General features: G+C 38.8%; 1 protein-coding gene across 1 annotated transcript; it reads left to right on the top strand.

Moving 5' to 3' along the window:
- The first annotated feature begins 126 nt into the window (after positions 1-126).
- On the top strand, positions 127-13420 carry LOC126823701 (transmembrane protein 199). The gene is made up of 6 exons (XM_050552656.2): positions 127-364; positions 2866-2942; positions 5761-5853; positions 11626-11656; positions 12303-12418; positions 13000-13420. Exons 1-6 carry the CDS (start codon positions 181-183, stop codon positions 13075-13077), a joined length of 579 nt encoding a protein of 192 aa, XP_050408613.2. The 5' UTR covers positions 127-180; the 3' UTR covers positions 13078-13420.
- Positions 13421-13750: the final 330 nt, after the last annotated feature.

Genomic DNA, 13750 nt, shown 5'->3' with positions numbered 1-13750 from the left:
GTGTATTACGCACAGATAAATAAAATATTAATAAAATAAATCAACACCTTTGGGTTACTAGTTGTTTTGTTCCCGATTGTTGCTTGGATTTTCAGGAATGTTGATGAGCTTTTAGGCGAAGTTGCATCAGATAACGTGACTTGATTGTCCAGTCAGAAAAGAGGGCCAGTACTCAGGGAAATGGAGAATTACGAGCCGGAGGTTATTCTCACTGAGAAAATAAAGAATTATGCTTCTACGGTGGTAGATTGTGACGGATGTGAGGAAAGATTAAAACATGAACTGAAAACTATATTAGGAAATGAAAACAAGAAGACGATCACATTCGACCTAGTAAAGAAAATACGTGACTTTCTTATTACAGGTTCGTACCAATAGAAAACCATTAGTGTATATACGTTCAGCTTCGGAGATAGTTCGTGTCAATAATTGTTGATGCCACCAATTTGTATTGTATAATAACGACATTTGACATGAAATATAGTTATTCAGAAATATATGCGTGGCAACTTGATTTGCCTTCTTTTTGTTGGTTTCTTTTATGTAGTTCTAATAGTCCGTCGCCAAACCCAATATTTCGAGCGAACCTGGAAATTGTGTACAAACAAAGTTAGCGGCGGTTGAGGGCCATTATTTCACCAAACCAAACTATATCTTGAGACAAACTGTATATTTTTGGATATAGGAGCATATGAGTAATACGACAACACCACATAGTATCAGGGGTTCCAGGGCCACATGGGCCGGCACTGAAAAGGGGAGTGCAGGCTGGGTTTTTTAACATTTTAAAAAAAAAATTCTACCCGCAAAAGACGAAAATAACTCCCACAAAACTAGGCGATATTCAGTTTAATCCTTTAGTCGTGTCCCTGGCTGAAACAACAAAGGCGAAAAATACTGTACATTTTAAGCCATGTGCAGCTACAAGCAAGCGTACTACATAGGATGTCACTCTTGCATCCGCATCTGATGAGCCACATAACAGACACCGAGGCAAGTTGGCTGGTTGTATTGTTCTTAGTAATTATTAAGTATCCTTCCCCCAGCAATACAGTTCCGGATCAAGTTCCGGCGGATTAGCATCTTCAGTGAACGCTTAACAATAGCTTGGTGATGAGCTCATTTTCCGTTCTCTACAAATGCACCATTCGTTGAGCAAGACCACAAGCAAGCGTACTATAATATGTGCAGCTACAAGCAAGCGTACTACATGGGGTGTCACTCTTGCATCCGCATCTGATGAGCCACATAACAGACTCCGGAGCAAGTTTGCTGGTTGTATTGTTCTTAATAATTATTAAATATCCTTCCCTCAGCAATACAGTTCCGGATCAAGTTCCGGCGGATTACCATCTTTAGTGAACGCCAAACAATAGCTTGATGATGAGCTCATTTTCCGTTCTCTGCAAATGCATCATTCGGTGAGCAAGACTACATGGTTTGGGTGGGGATGATGACGATACATTTCCAATTTTGGATGTCCATACCCTCCAACGTGTTTCAGACATCGATTTGCTAGAACTCTGTCCATAACAAGCAGACATAAATACAGTAGCCTGTGTAAGCACTGTTTCTATTGGAGCGTCTACTACTCCGACAAGTGAGAGAGAATACAAGCAAGCTCTCACCACTTCAAAGCTGTTCATTACCCCACGAGGTATAGCAGCATGTAACTGTCATATCAAGCGCATGAGCTGGCAGGATTTCGTTGATAATTGACATGTGTTTCCCCGTAGTTTGACCAATGTCAACGGTTGTTCTTTCCTTGATTGGCGAGTCAGCATGTTATGGACAGAGCTCTTGTAAATCGTTGTCTGAAACACGCTGAAAGGTATATATAGGTATCCAAAACTGGAAATGTATCGTCATCACCCCCACCAAAAACAAGGTAGTCTTGCTCCAACGAATGATGAATTTGTAGGGAACGTAAAAAGATGTCACCACCAAGTTGTTGTGAGGCGTTCTGGAAGATCGTAATCCGTCGGAACTTGATCTGGAACTGTATTGATCGGTGAAGGTTTTCTTAATTGAGAACATTACAACCGTCAGCTTGCTCAGCAGTCTGTCATGTGGCTCATCAGATGTGGATGCAAGAGTGACAGCCCATGCAGTACGCTTGCTTGTAGCTGCTCTAGTGATGGCTTAGAATGTACAGCATTTTGCGCTTGTGCTGTCGCAGGTTGCAGTCTGAAACAAGACTAAACGATCAAACTGAACATTACCTAGTTCTGTGGGGGTTATTTTCGTGTTTTGCGGGTAGAATTTGTTTTTTAAATATTCCAAAAAACAGCTTGTGCCCCTCTTTTCAGGGCCAACCCATGTCGTCCTGGAACCCCTGGTAGGCATGTATGTGGTGTTATCGCATCACTCATATGCTCCTGTGTCCAGAAATATATAGTTTGTCTCTAGATATAGTTTGGTTTGGTGAAATAAGCGACCCCAACCGCCGCTATCGAGTTATAGGGCCATATGTTCTGGCAGTTTGGATTTTACTATCATCTAACGATTTCAGTATATTCCTTGGCCCCAAAAATTAGCATCCTAGACTAAATACTATGGGAGTTAGAGGGGATTCTGAAAGAGGACACCCTCGACTATTAAAATATATCATAAAAAAACTTCTTATACAATTTCCAGGTTGAGCCATAGTTCTGCCGGACTTTAATGTCTAACAATAAAAATGCAGCTGCAAACGCGAGTGTTTAAAGAGCTTTTTCTATATCGTATTACAGGTAAGCCACAGTCGATGTAATAAAATCGCCCCGAAAATCCCTGGTTGCAAACACCTATTTGATAAACATACACAGCTAAAAATAATAATGAAAAGTATTAGACCTAACTTTGTTTTTTTTTCTCTTTGTACAGAAAAGGATGATACATATCTCCACACATTGCTCGACAAAAGTGACCTGCATCTACCTACAATCACTCCTCCAACAAGAGTAAGTTTGTGATGTATACATTTTATTATCATTAAAGGCGTCGATGCTGATCATTACCTGATAGTAAGCTAGTTTTACAGGTCTAAATAAAGTTCGTTTTGTTCTGGATTATCGATGTTCGGGTAAACCAACTGGAATTTTTTATTCAAAGTTCCGAAAGATTCCAGTCTTACGAAGTTAACTAACGTGATTTTTGGACCAAGAACGACACTGGATCCCAAGCGCTACGCATCTTGTTGCTGTTATTAGGCGCGACGCTCTACGAATAAGCCTTAAAGCGATAATTTCCTATTTTCTAAGAAAGTCAAAACATAATTATTTCTATGACTTTTCCTCAACAGGTTGTCAACTCACTATTATACGATCATAGGTATTATTCTCCCACTTAAAAATCCTTTGACCCCGGAAATAATAACACAATAAACTCCCTTGTTTTTCTATTTCCCCCCCCCCCCCCCCCCCCATGGAATACCATGTCAAAGTTGTATAAAAAAAATATTGTATTCTTGAATGTGTCCAATTTAACAGCGAATTTTTTATTATTATGTAACATACTAAGAACCTAACTACATTTTTTGGGCAACAACCACCACCGCCCGCCCCCAGTCAAAAATTTCCCCGTACGCCTATGGGCTATCTTCAAACGTTTGAATTTAAAATTGAAAATGATATTTTTGCAAATTTCTCAACTGGCAATAGTGAATTATAGGATTAATAGGATTATTCTTTAACGAGGTAGGACTGTTTATAGATATCATCTATTTTAAGGCTTTATTTTAATAAATTTTAAAAATATAACTTAAAGCTACAACGCCCCAGGAGGATAGAGCTTTGTTACGGCATGTTAGACGCCAGCCATTTGGTTCAAGCACCCTTCTGAAACAGGCCTGGTTACCCCATCGCCGCTTGAGCAACCAGACTGTGAGAAACCGCCTCAAAGCTGTTGGATTAAGAGTCATCAAGCGTCCACAGCTCACAAATCACAACAAGCGTCAGGTAGCGGTGGAACATAAGATCATGGAGGAGAATACACCGGATCGACGAAAGTCGTTTCCTCCTGCATGCTGTTGATTATTCTGAACATCTGAGACACGCTACCTGCGGAGAAGTATCTCAGACACAGTCAATAGCTATGATATCCATATCACGTGATCTACACATCACAGGTCATGAGGTCAACAGCACGTTACATTGTAAACAACATTGTTTCCTTTGCACCCATAAAGACTATATAATTTGTCCAGTCCCAACATGTTCTCTCTTCTTCCAATGATTTTTCACAAAAATAACACTACAACTCATAGAATTGATGTCGTCTTCAATGACAGCGTCTGCAAATGGTTGTTCATAGAGACTGCCATCTTGGCACTATTTTGTGCGTCGGTCGTGTTTATTTCAGATATACACAATCAAATCTGTTGAAGTTGTTAGCGTTGGGATTGACTAATAGTTAATTTATTTAAGTTCTAAAACAAATATTTTAAACTTTAACGCAAATTTAGAAAATAGCCAAATTCTTTCTGTTTGGGATTACTGAGCAAAATGGCCATTCACTGTAAACAAATATTTTAAACTTTAACGCAAATTTAGAAAATAGCCAAATTCTTTCTGGCTGGGATTACTGAGCAAAATGGCCATTCACTGTATACGTGCGAAAAAAAAAGCTAGCCACCAATTAATTTTCGTACGTTAGTTACATACGGCTGTTGATGGGAGGGCCCGCGTATGGAGGACTAGGAATACACTTCTTGCCCCCCCCCCCCGGAACATTTTGCCAAGAGTACCATTTGGCGGGGGATCCGTAATGGTTTGGGGAGGCTTCCCCTATGACTGTAGACTGTTCATGGACGACAATGCACGACCTCATCGTTCACGTGCTGTAAACCAAGGTCTCCTGATTTGAACCCAATCGAACATGTTTGGGACATAATGGGCCGTCGAGTACAACGACGGAATCCTCCTCCACAAAACCTGAGGGAACTAGAGGCAGCTCTTCACGAGGAGTGGCAGCGGATACTGATGGAGCTATTAAGGAACCTGGTTAGGGGTATGCCAAGAGGAGTGGCTGCATTTATTCAGGCACTGGTTGCAGCACACGTTACTGATGTTTTGTGATTCCTGGGACACTGATCCACTTTATTTAAGCTGCTTTTACCGGGTGATGAAACTTAAACACCATGTCTTTTGGATGAAATTCCATTTCAATTTCACTCTGTGTTTTTATGCACTTTGAGTGCTCATACCGTTACAAAACTTCACTTCCAAATGACCAAATGATTGTTCTTTTAATTAAAATTTGTTTTGCTTATCTTCTTTTTCTCAGTTTCATACCATACTTCCATGAAGTTCACCCCTCTGTGAAAAATAAGGGGGGGGGGGGGTGCTTAACTTTTTTTACTGTGTATATAACACAAACTAATTTGCAATGCAATTAATTAAAAAAGGTATCATATAGAGGTCAATCAATCAATAATTATTTCGGTCTAGAACGCGGGTATTTCCAAACTTTATATTGGAGAGGTGATTTCAGATTTGACAAGAATTAAGATTTGCAGAGACTAATTTCAAAGCGAATCCATATTCAGATCCGCTCCTACCAAAGGCAAATACGTGTATGTATAACACAAACTACTTTACAATGCAATCAATTAAAAAATGTATCATAGAGGTTAATCAATTATATGCATATCGTTATGAAAGACACAGATTATATCTTGTTGTTGTAAAGACGTTTGCAAATGGTATCCAATTCCCAGGTAATTGTGCCCCAGCATGCCATGGTTTTTTTTAATAAACGTTAATATTGATATATTTTCAGAATCCAGAATTAGAAGCTAGAATACAAAAACTAAGAAATGAACAAGCTAACAGAGAATACAAAGAAATGACCAGAAACGTGAACTTATCAGAGGTAAAATAACAATAGCACTTCGTGAATATCTTGTCATCCCAGTCTGACTGTCCGGCGCCCGTTCTACCGTCGATTGCTTGCCTTTCGCCAATTCCTTTAGGAACTGTTTCTGAGCGGACGATGTCCACTGACAGTTCTTATCCGTCCCTATAGCTGCAATATGAAAAAAACATTCTTCCCAACCTCTGTTCTAAGGCTAAGGCTATTTTGGAATCCTTACCGACTATTTTTCACCGTGATTCTTCTTTATTCGCCAAAGGAATCATTTCTTGCCACAGCTGACACACATTTAAAATAATTCAACAGTGACACTATTTTCAAGTAGAATTCTGCAATTAAAAACATACACAAAATACGTTTGAACTGATCAGCCATTACGAATCTCGAACATTACGAATTCTACTTGGAAATGGTGTTGAATTATTATAAATTTGTGTCAAATATAGTGAGAAATGATTCCTTTTGGTGAAAAATAAAGAATCACGGTGAAAAATAGAAGGTAAGGGTTCTAAAACAGCCGGAGAAGAGCGGTATTTTACCGTATTTTCATATTGCAGCAATATAGGGACGGATAGGAACTGTCGTCAGTGGACATTAGAGACTTTTGGCAAGCGGATTTTTCCCATCCGTATCCCGTATCCGTATCGTATACGTGATACGTTGCGTCAATGTAGTTTTAGAGTTTTGGCAGATTTTAGCAATTTTTGATTTCACTAGTGTATTATTTCAGAAAGTTTAGCCCGTAGATCAATCAGTATGCAGACAGGCGGGAAAAATATGAAAATTCCGAGAAAAACCCATCAAAAATAATGATTAAATTCCAGTCGTTATCACTGTTAAAATCACATCAAATATACACCTTCGTGTTCTAGGATACACACAGATTCATAAAAACGCTATGATGCAACATTTCAGCGTCTAAAAGTAGCAAAAAAGACGGGAAAAAGACGACAGTGTTATACGGACCATTTCCGTATGAAAGTCGTTCCATACGTGCTGCCGTATCCGTGTGCCGTATCACGTATGAGAAATACACAGACATTGATGACGTCACACGCAAAATCCATACGGATACGCGATACGGACCAGGAAATTACGCTTGCCAAAAGTTTCTATTATCCGCTCAGAGACAGTTCTTAAAGGAACTAGCCGCTGGCCGGTCCATAGAGCTCTACGACTACAGAGCTCTTTAGTTTCACATTGTAAACGTATTCTGTTTATTAAGGATGCATTATTCAAAAGTTGAATCTTCCTATTTCAGTTTTTTTTATATAAATGTTATATAAATTATTAATTAGGCATTTACCTAGATGCCACACCCATAATCAACTCTCTAGTCATCGGATGGTCTTGATATTGAATGGATTAGAACACCGTCGGCATTTAATAATTTAACATTAAAATGGATAATCGATACATTCTTTGTTTATTATCGTAGCAAGGGTACTGGAAAACCGATACTATCTTGTCAAAAATTTAAACACCCATAATTTCACCCAAAACGTTTGAACTAAACAACCGAACAAAAGAAAGTTGACACCTGTAAATCCAGTTTTATCTATATAATAATGTTACTTCACCAGAAAACATTTGATCACAGTCATCAACGCAGGATCCCGAATTTCACGCTGTCACCATGATTGTAGGTATTTTCTGGAGATGCACATGCATACATAATTGTTGCATAAATACCCGGAGTGACAGAGCGATGATCCGGTATGAAATAACAGAGACCCGCTGTCTACCGCCGTCTCAGAAATGTTGGTATTACAATGATCTTGGGCCTCAACACCGTTAGCACATGTTGCAATGTGCATGAACTGTACGACGATGGCAGCGACGTGATTGGTAAAGTGTGCTCTTCACAGACGAAAGTCGCTCCAGCGGGTTCGTGTTTATCGCTATTCATGCAACAGCAACACAGGGTTACCATTTTGCAGCATGATAATGCCCGACCACATATCGCCAGACTGGTTCGTGATTAATGTTAACGTCCACACACTATCTTGGCCAGGATGTTCTCCTGACATGAACCAAAAAGAGCGCCCCTGGGATCATCTTGATCTGCAGCTGAGGCAACGGACACCTCCTTCCGCAAACCGACATCAGCTTGAGCAAGCTTTGCAAGAATGGCAAAGGATTCACAGTGTTAATTCCCACGGCGGCCACATACGCTATAATTAATGTGCTCGCAAATGACTTTAGTAATTTCTTCATTAATAAGATTGATACCATTCGTAACAGTCTTAGAACATCGACGTCTCCTGTAGCATCACCAGAATACATTGGCGCAAAAATAGCAAAATTCAGGGTCGTTACCGAAATTGAAATTCAAAATATTGTTCGCGAATCCAAGTCTACGTCATGTGAGCTCGATCCATTACCTGCCAATTTATTTTTGCAGCTTTTGCTGGTGTTATAAATTTGAGTCTATCAACAGGAAGAAAATTGCTGACTCCAGCATCTGTATTTCATCCTCTGAATAAACAGGTTGACGACGTTCGTTCAAAATGTGTGTCCCATCTCCGCAATATTGGTTCCATCCGAAATCTAATTTCTCCTTCTGTCACGTCAACACTAGTCCGTTCTCTTGTATTTTCCCGTTTGGACTATTACAATAGTGTACTTGCCAGAATTAATAAAACATCAATAAATAAACGGCAGCGCATACAAAACAAGACAGCGCAGATCATAACATGAACTCCTTTGAGAGACCGTATCACCCCAGTAAGATCACTTCACTGGCTTCCAGAGCAAGAGAAGATCGACTTCAAATTGATGTCTCTTCATATCAATTCATATATTGTGAAATTCCATCAAGAGAACTTGTGGCACCTTACATGATTATGGCAATTGACATTAAATGTTTTGTATACTAAATGATAGAATAGGACAGAACTAGAGGCCAAGTGGGTTGTTGCTCGTAATCCGAGTTTAGTGTGTTGTAAATGTTTGCAACCCTCCTTAAGACCCAAATGAACTTGCTCTTCTGTACAACAGGACGCTGCTCATCATCCTGGATCAGCAGGCCCCAATCGTTACAAATTATACCTCGACCTTGTATTAATTGGCACAACGCCGAGGTACGCGATGCGAAGAAAAGTCGTCGTTTGGCTGAATGGAAATCGAGGTCTACATACCTTGAAGTACATCGGGAATTATATAAAGATGAAAAAGCGAGGGTATCTACAACTATCAGAGAGGCTAAATCGCGCTATTGTCTTGACTAACTGACTGAAGATGTCATCGCTCTTGTTAAGTATCATTACTTCATGAAATCATTGCTTGGTACCAAAACCGTAGCCACTCAACCACATTCAGACGATCACGGGGAATTGGCAAACTCTTTCTCTGACTTTTTTGCCTCGAAGATTAGAAAGGAGTTTTACTGATCACGGAAGCCTTGTGATACAAGTAAACCCGTGACAAGTGTTGTGTCACTCAAGGAGTTTGAGAGTTTTAGTAAGGATGACATTTTAAAGATCATCAAATCCGCCAACAAAACGACATGCCCACTTGATTCGTTACCGTCCTAGCCACTCCTTTAACTTCTAGACATTCTGCTTACTGCTATTACTTTATTAGTCAATTTAAGTTTAAGTACTGAATGTTTCCCATCGGTGTTCAAACAAGCTGTGATGAGACCGCTAATAAAAAGCAGTCTCTTGATCGCAATATTCTCAAAAACTATTGACCTGTGTCCAACTTGTCATTCCTTTCCAAAATTGTGGAAAAAGCTGTAAATCTCCGTCTTCAATTCCATATTTTGAAATATGAGTTGTTGGATAAGTTTCAGTCTGCTTACAGACCCTATCATGGCACGGAGACAACTGTGTTGAGGGTCATCAACGACCTACAGTGTGCAGTGGATATATAGGGAATGTAGCATCATTTACTCCTTTGGATTTATCTGCAGCGTTCAACACTGTGGACCATCCGATTCTATGCAATAGACTTAAAAACTAGTTTTGGATTTCATGTACACCGCCTTTAGGTATCGCATCATATTTTAGTAACAGGCATCAAACAGTTCTAGTTGATGAGGCTAAATCTCCATCGTCTAAACTTGACTGTGGCGTACCGCAAGGCAGTGTATCAGGACCCATGTTTTTTGTTCTTTATACAACCGCTTTGGGGACTGTGGTCGATGGCTATGATCAGAGGCACTACTCTTACGTTGATGACACTAAACGCATTGGTGTGTCTAGTCCTCTGCTAATCAGAGATGCCTAACAAAAAACCACCGACTGTTCGCTCGTAGTTAAACACTATTTGAAAGAGAAATTGAACAACGATAAAACCGAAGCTCTTTTAGTAGGCTCATCACAACAACTAAAGTTACTACCTGATCTTAAGATCACTATTGTTAATTCAGAAATAAACTTCTCCAAAAATTTTAGAAACCTTGGAGTGATATTTGATCCTTCTCTTACAATGCAAACTCAGGTTGACATGGTATGATGTACATGCTACTATCATTTACGCTGTGTATGCAACATCAGAGACTATCTCACTGCTGACGCTTGTAAACTACTTGTGAGGTCATTGATTTTGTCCAGGATTGATTATTGCAATAGTTTACTCTCTGGAATCCCACAAGCACCTCTAGCCACGATTCAGAAAGTTCTTAATACTGCAGCCTGAATACTGACAATGACACATAAATTTGATTATATCTAGAATGTGCTAGCTTCACTACACTGGTTACCTGCTGACGCGCGAATCAGATACAAAATATTAACATTAGTGTATAAATGTCGAAATAACGCAGCTCCCCAATACGTATCTGAACTCTTATATGACTACAAGCCTATTAGATCACTGCTATCTCAAAATAAACAGTCACTAGTTATTCCAAGCTATAACTTAGTCATATGGGTATAGGTCCTTCAGTTCAGCTAGTATAGATTATGGAATGAACTTCCACAACAGAGAGAGAGAGAGAAATGGGGTTTAACGTCCACTCGACACAAACTAGTTCATTTCGGGACTAACACATAATTCAATTTTATTTTAATAATACGCGTACGCGTAAGGGGTCTTTAGCAGTGGGAGGAAACCGGAGGAGCCGGAGAAAACCCACGAGGTTGGACAGAACAGATCAAAAATCAATATTAAATTTAAATCCACACTAAACATTTTCCTGTTTCGACAGTGTTACCAGTAGAGCCATTACTATATGGAAGGGTATGCTCCCAATATTCAATGCTCTGCTAAAATGTCTTTTCCAACGTTAAATGTAAAACGTCAAATGTAATGTGTCAAATGACAATTGTTTTATATTGGTAGCGATACCCTTTCATGTTACTAAAGCGTTTTTAGCGTGTGTCAACATGGACGCTATATAAAACCTTGTTATTATTATTATTTCTGACAAAAGAAAAAAAAGTATGAGACAACCCTAGTTGACTCCCCGGACAACTTAGCTGCTGTGGCAAAGCATGTAATTAACTAATGCATATACGAACATTGTGGATCCTCTAGAGACCATAATTCTTTTCCGATGATATCTAAAATGTGTATTGACGGTTTTCAGGGAGGTTATTATATATTTTTCTTAGTATACTAGACCAGTGCCCGGATTTTCGATAATAATATACATCGCGATATTATTTAAAAGTAATTACATTTGTTTTCCTAATGATAGTGCAGATAATGTTTCTTTCAGCCCCACTCACCTCCATTAATCGGATTTTCTCATTTTGAAATTGGACATTATGGAATACAACAGACATTTTGGGATTTAAACATATTGTGTCGTTTATTTTTCAGAGATGTAAAACAGAAACTTTCGGTGAAGAAAGTAAGTGCTGAATCAATGAATATTTTAATGGGGAAAAAATATCTCAATTGGTCTATTTTGATGAAATTCGATTTTTTTTGCATTTGTCTAAATTATATTTAAGGTTATTTCGAACATAGTATTCAAAATTAATTACATTTAGTTTCTTGTTGAAAGTCGTAATGCCTCTTTTTCGGCCCTACTATCACCAACAAGGACTAATAAGAGCGTTTCTTTTGTAAATAGCGCCTAACATTGCAAAATGTGACCGACAAGGAAAGCTATGATATATATATATATATATATATATATATGTGTGTGCACATTCTGCATATCATATCAAAAATTTGAACGATTTCATTAGAAATTGACAAAATTATTAATAATTGAATATTAGACAAATACGGTCTGGCTAATCACCGACAAGGGCGTCTTTTCGTCAATTTAACTTATCCATAATTTGGTCAATGTTTATGAAATCATTTAGATTTTGGATATGATTTGTAAAATACAATGTATGCATATCTATAACATATCTTTCCTTGTCGGTCACTTTCTGAAATACCCTGGACGATATTGACAATAGCACTCAGTTGTTGGTCCTTGTCGGTGATTAGTAGGACACCCCTTTTCCAGCTTCTATAAAATAGTACTTTTCTCTTTGCAGTAAAATCGTTAAATAGACAGATGATAGCGGTATTTAATTTTATAGTTACCGTGGGAGCGGGGTTTGCTTTCGGATATAAATCTGTTGAATATTCAGTCTGTCATTCATTACCAATGGTAAGTATATGATGTATATAAGGAGTAAATGAAATGAAATGGGGTGTTACGTCCTACTATTCTGCTCCGACTGGGCTAATGAAGATGGGCATACGCCATACAGTGAAAGTGTGCTATGAGGGAAATTTTGCCTGGACGGCGGCGCTACGGCCTACTCTTATATCGAATTCCAACTGGCAAGGGATCTTTTACATGCAAGCCAATGTGTACACTGGACCTCGGTTTTTCGTCCCATCCGAACGACTAGACAGCTGTCCTTGTCAAGCTCTCCGATCTGCACCACTGACAAGGAAAATCCACGCCGGAAAATCCCGATGAACTTTCTCGGTCAACACCGAGAGCGAACCCGCGATCTCCAGACTATAACGAGCCAGCATCTTACTAACTGTGCCCCCACCCCACCCCCAAAGGAATAAGCATACGACACAATAGAGACTTTTGGTAAACGTAAATTCCTGGTCCGCATCGCGTATCCGTAATGTGAATGCTAGCAACAACACTTATAACTTAATCCAGCAACCTGATCACTTTATCCTCAATGATATATCATATTTTTCTGACAGCTTATTAATCTCTTTCAGCAAATGATGTGTGGTTTAATATTTGGAACGCTTGTGTTTTTCGCCGATCTGTACTTTTTATTAAAACATACGGCCTAACACAGCACGTAGAAGAACAATGAAATCTATGGAACTTATTTCCAAGATACGGGTTTAGAAGGAAACCTTCACATGGTGTGACACATGGGTCATTTATTAATGATGTTTTTATTTATCCATATCATAATCATTGTGTAACTGCATGAATGGTATAAAGAATGGAAGAACTTTTATTAAACGAATAATTATAAATGTTAAATATGAGGAAACATTCATGCCTACATTCCATAGAAAATACAGTAGGCTATCATGTTTATACTGTTTGTAAATTTTGTTGCTGGATTTGTGTCGGTATTTATTTATTTTTGGGCTACATAAGCTATAAATGTATATACATTTTTAAGAGTGTTATTGTTTGTTCATCAAATTTGTAACGCCGAGTTATTTCCCTTACGAGTTCCTGATTATGAAGAAATTATGTACTCTTCAAAAAAAGTTGGAGATATTGAAATGCAAATACCTATGCAGGTTGTGATATGATGAATAGTCATGGACACATGACATGCTTTTAGAGTATGTTCAGAGATGAAGAACTTATTGCCCCAACAGATCCACTGAGCGACACGCAATAGCGCCATACACGTGGGAGGGGTTCATTGTCAAATTTGACACTTCAAGGAAGGGTTGATGACAACTGCCACGTGCTGGTTTATCCTATCCGTGTTTGCTTTCC

The sequence above is a fragment of the Patella vulgata genome, chromosome 6 (genome assembly GCF_932274485.2).
Source record: "Patella vulgata chromosome 6, xgPatVulg1.2, whole genome shotgun sequence".
Lineage (NCBI taxonomy): Eukaryota > Metazoa > Mollusca > Gastropoda > Patellidae > Patella > Patella vulgata.
The sequence above is the reverse complement of the archived record's forward strand: the minus strand, read 5'-3'. Positions and strand labels throughout refer to the sequence as shown.